The sequence below is a fragment of the Helianthus annuus genome, chromosome 12 (assembly GCF_002127325.2).
Source record: "Helianthus annuus cultivar XRQ/B chromosome 12, HanXRQr2.0-SUNRISE, whole genome shotgun sequence".
Taxonomy (NCBI): domain Eukaryota; kingdom Viridiplantae; phylum Streptophyta; class Magnoliopsida; order Asterales; family Asteraceae; genus Helianthus; species Helianthus annuus.
In genome coordinates, this window is record NC_035444.2 from 29,962,716 (window position 1) to 29,967,506 (window position 4,791).

The following is a 4,791-nucleotide window of genomic DNA, read 5'->3' on the forward strand; positions in this document are numbered from 1 at the left end:
AAATAAAAAATGTTCCCGCTCCTCCTTCCCTCCCAATATTTGGATCTGCAACCACACATTCCTTCTCCCCAATTCCAATCAGTCTTCTTTCTAGTTGATCCATTTCCCCACTTCTCGTTTCCCACCTAATTTGTTGCTTCTCATTTCCCTAATAACAGTGAACTGGGGTAAATTGAAACTCGTGGATCTGATATAACTTTAATGGCGATTGTGTGGTCGTTGTTACAAAAATAGAGAGGGTGAACGATGAACGACAGGGACAGAGAAACGAGGGAAAATTGGAAGTGACCGATGAAGAACGTACGAATCGTTGTTGTGTTCCGCAATGGCTTTTACAGTCAGCGCTCTATTTTTTAATCCAGAAACTTGTTTGTTTTGGAAACTTGGAGTATGATGTAAGTTGTTTGTTATATTATATGTGATTCATGTTGTGTAAAGAAGAAATTGAATTTGATCGTTTATGGCATACTGGGTTGGGTATTTGGATAGGCGATTTGATAGAAGAAATTGGATTTTGTTTGTTAGTGTGCGTGCGTTATTTATTTATTTATTTTGTTTTTTATAATCTGGATACATGCTGGTTAATGATTGTAGACTTGTAGTCTAGTTTTATATGTCTGGTTTGCTAGATTTCATTCATGTTCAAATATTTCTACATGTCTAATTAAATCTAATTTAGTGTTTCTTCTTTTTTAAGATTTATATTAAAAATGAAGGATAAAAATGAAGGATACCGAGGTAGTGACGAACAATACAAGTAAGTTATTGACAAACTTGCTTCTTTCAAGTAAGCAATTCGTGAGTTGATGTTCAATTGCTATGTTTTTAATTGTAACATCTGTTTTAAGACCTCCCGTAACGGGGCGTTTTTTTTAAAAAAATTTGCAAAAAAACGCTTTATAACGCCGGAACCCCCATTACATGGGGCGTTTCCGGGCGTTTTTTTTTAAAAAAAATGTTGTTGGCGTGGTTTTAAAAACGCTGCGAATTGGAAAGAGGCCAAAAATTCGACCGTTGGCAACGGTCAAAAACTTATTTTTTTTTTTTTTAATTCTAAATTTTACCCACTATATATATATCATTCCATTTTCTCCAATTTTTTATAAAATTTCTACTACTTTCTCACCCACTCTCTTCTATTACTTTATAAAAAAACCTCCACTTTCTCCTATTTTTTTACAAACATGCATCCATACCGACCCCCGTTTGGTGGCCCCGCAAGACCCACGAACCCGAACACAACCCAACCGCAAACCCCGTACAACCTACAAGACATGGACCCGAGCTTTTTAAGTTACGCGGCTTACTTGAGTGGCGCCCCTCCTTTTGTTCCTCCCACCTACGGCTTTGGTCAAGCCGGCGGGTCGCAACCGTCACAACCCGAACCCGAATCCGAACCCGATGTCGAGGTCGTGCCGGAGTCGCAACCCGAACCGGTGCAAGACAAATCGAAACGCGGCAGAAGGTCGCATAAAAAGAAGGAAAAGGATGAGCCTCGACGTGCAAAAACAACCATTAAATGGACGAAGGACGAGGAATACACGTTGAGTCGGGCGTGGCTCGATATTTCGGAGGACGAAGATACCGGTAAGTTATTTTTTTTATTTTTTTTTCTGTTTTTTTATATTCTGTTTTTATATTTCTGTTTTTTTTTCTATTTTTTATATTCTGTTTTTTTTTATGTTTTTTTTTCTATTTTATATATTCTGTTTTTTTTTTCTGTTTTTTATATTTTAAATTTCAACTTATATTTTTATTTTTTGTTTTTAAATTTGTAGCAAACTTTCAAACGGGCCCCGTTTTTTGGGATAGGGTGCGTGCACTCTTTTATAGCTCGTGGGGTCAAGGCGAACATCGGGACAAGGATTCAATTTCTAGCAAATGGACCGACATCAACAACAAATGTCACGCGTTTCAAGAAGTTTACCAACGAAACTACGATAATCGCCCGAGCGGTGAAAGTGACGTCGGGGTTTTAACAAAGACTTTGGAGGAGTTCGATAGGACGAAAAGCCCTTTCACGTACTATAAGTGTTGGGAGCTACTACGAAAAAGTCCAAAGTGGGCGCTTGTTAATCCAATGACGACAAGTAGTAGACGCCGGGCTAAAAGGTCAAAAACATCATCCTCCGCCGACCCGTCAACTCCGACATCCGATGCCCGTAATGTTGATTTAAATGAAACGTTGGACGTTGACGAGCAATTTCAAGACGAGTTGGCCCGACCCACCGGTAGAAGAAAGGGAACCGGGAAAAAAACGGTCGAGTCGTCTTCCGATCTCGGCCTAAAGGATGATTTCGAGGAGATGAACCGTCGTCTCCAAGATATTCACGACCTCGGCCACAAACGTTGGGAGATTATGAAAGACCGAGTAGTTGAAACCAAAAAGTTCAACGAGTTGCAAGAGGCGCGACAAATGGAAAAGGACATTGAGTTTTTGTCCAAACCGATCGACCACCTCCAAGGCGACGCGTTGATCTTGGCTCAAATGCGTCGCCAAAAAATACGAGAAAAATATGGACTTTAGATCATCTAGTTTTTTTTTTTTTTTTCTGTTTTTTTTTTCTGTTTTTTTTTCGGTTTTTTTAATTTTCTGTTTTTTTTTTGTATTTTTTTTCAAGTATTGTAATTTATATTTTAAATTAATGAAGACTTTATCTTTTATATTTTAAAAAAAAATAATTGTCAAATGATTGAGTGGGCATTATTGGGATAATGCCCCACTACACCTTTTTTTCTATAATGCCCAAAGTATGACTAGGCGACACGTGGCGCATAATGCCCCATGTTGGGGGCATTATTCTTGTTTACCATTACGCATGGTCTAAGAATCATTTTTACAATATTTTTTTTGTTGTGTTCATGTAGGTGGTCTACATGGTTCATCCATGATGGGGTTGGGTAATGTGTAATAAAAGGCTTTGATCACAACAAACTAATATGAGATCCTACTTCATATAATATAGAATTTGAAAAATATATAATTTGCTGAAAATTATACCGGATTTTTCAAAACAGTGATCGCTTCGGGTTTTAACCAGCTCCTTTTGGTTTTATCATTTGATGTGTTACCATAATTGAATAAGGTACAACCCAAGTGGATAACACCAATGGGTTGCAGTTGTCACATCTACTTGGGAAAGGGTGGGAGGTTGAAGAATTTGTCGATAACATAAAATGATTTTTTTAATCCTTTTTTCTTTTCAGGCTGAATTAAATTGCCATCTCTGTACTCATGTTCAGAACTCAGTTTGGTGGTGGTAATTCAACCGGATGGGATTGATCTATGATTCTATTGAAAATGTAAATAATCATAAACCAAAATACAGGCTTTGTCAGGTTAGGTATCTTACTCATATTTGTTTCACTAATGTTGCATTTTTTGGTTCATTCAGACTAAACTTCAAGTTGTGTTTATGTATGTGTTATATATTGTTACTTTTTCTTTGTTTTCCATATATCTTTTAGTTTTGTAGAATTGTTTGGACACCAAAGTTGAGAAGTCAACAAAAAAAAAAAAAAACGATTGAAGGAAAGAAAGAACATGACAAAGATGATTAGAGGTGTAAAGAAGGTAAATAGTCAAAAAATTTAACAATAATACCAGAGATAACAAAATGTTTGGGTCGGGTAACGAATAGAATTGGGTCAAACTTCAAACACATTTTTTTTTATAATTGACCAGTTTGTTTTTTTTGATTACAAAGCATTGCTATTGCTATAGAAATCTAAACATTTGAGTAAAACTGTTAGGGTAATTGCATTTATTGAAGATACAGGTTGGAAAATTTTCATCTTATTTGCACCCAGTTGACCCGTTTGAGATGAATCACAATATAAATTAACAACAAAATCTAATTTTTGATAAGAAGAAGACAGGAACCATCTGTGTAACTATTTGGAGTTAGTAAAAAACTCATATGAGTATGCTAAATTTAATTTACAAATCATAATGTCATAAGTGAATTATTTGTTTATTTTTTGGGTTCTAACATGTATGTTAAAATTTAATTATGTAGAAATATGGTGATCGAAAGAAGTTAACAGGGCTCTCACTTGATAGCCAATAGTGTATTTAAAATGGTGGGATTCACACTTTTCGACCCATAATGTAAGAAGAACCTAATCCTCAATCGGCAAGATCAAAGATGAAATGCAATTGTCAGAGTCAAGAAGGTTGGAACCATCAAAGAAGTCTAAGATCAGAAATGAAAAGATTTTTGGATTACATCGGAAGCTGGATCGTCTCAACCACCTTCAAGCGAGACCGAAGCACTTCAAAATCAGGTTGCTTCACTAGAAGAGGAATTGAAACAAAGCAATGGAAAATATGAAAAATTGACAATGTTCACACCCTCGAAGTTTTTGGAGTTTGAGAGCTTATTATCCAGACGTATTATCAGTAGTGGAGCAAATGATTTGGATGAGCAACTCAATGACCATAACAGTTTGATCTAGGAGGTGAGATAGTTCAGACTGATTTTGTTAGTGCTGTATTGATTAATGTTTTGAAGTTTAAAACAAATCTACCAAGTATTATTTATTTATATGTTTTATTCTATACATTTTATAGTTTAGAAATAACATGCTATAATGTTATGGTTATATTATATTTATTGAGAATGAAATGATATTGTATTTAAGACTGTTATTAATTAATCCTATAAAGTAAACATACTACTGAATGTGCATAACATATTCAGGGTTGATCATCAGTCTCTAAAAACATATCGGAGACTAAATAATGATATCTGAGATTATTTTTTAGTTCCTAAATGTTAAATTAAAGAT

The 4,791-nt window shown here is 35.3% G+C and overlaps 1 protein-coding gene across 2 annotated transcripts; it reads left to right on the forward strand.

Annotated features, from left to right (window-relative positions):
* LOC110894514 (glutathione S-transferase T3-like) lies at nt 1–2,863 on the forward strand. Of its 2 annotated transcripts, XM_022141739.2 has the most exons (4): nt 1–395; nt 698–1,420; nt 1,466–1,587; nt 1,779–2,863. In XM_022141739.2, exons 2-4 carry the CDS (start codon nt 1,185–1,187, stop codon nt 2,525–2,527), a joined length of 1,107 nt encoding a protein of 368 aa, XP_021997431.1. In that variant the 5' UTR covers nt 1–395; nt 698–1,184; the 3' UTR covers nt 2,528–2,863. The 2 variants fall into 2 exon arrangements, with proteins under 2 accessions (XP_021997431.1, XP_021997430.1); XM_022141738.2 differs by having other exon boundaries at nt 2–395; nt 698–1,587.
* Nucleotides 2,864–4,791: the final 1,928 nt, after the last annotated feature.

What these genes read in the sequence shown, in the direction of transcription:
- LOC110894514 (XM_022141738.2), top strand. Translation starts at nt 1,185, where the DNA reads ATGCATCCATACCGACCCCCGTTTGGTGGCCCCGCAAGACCCACGAAC. An exon ending in TTCGGAGGACGAAGATACCG is followed by an intron (nt 1,588 to 1,778) that starts GTAAGTTATTTT and finishes TTAAATTTGTAG; the next exon opens with CAAACTTTCAAACGGGCCCC.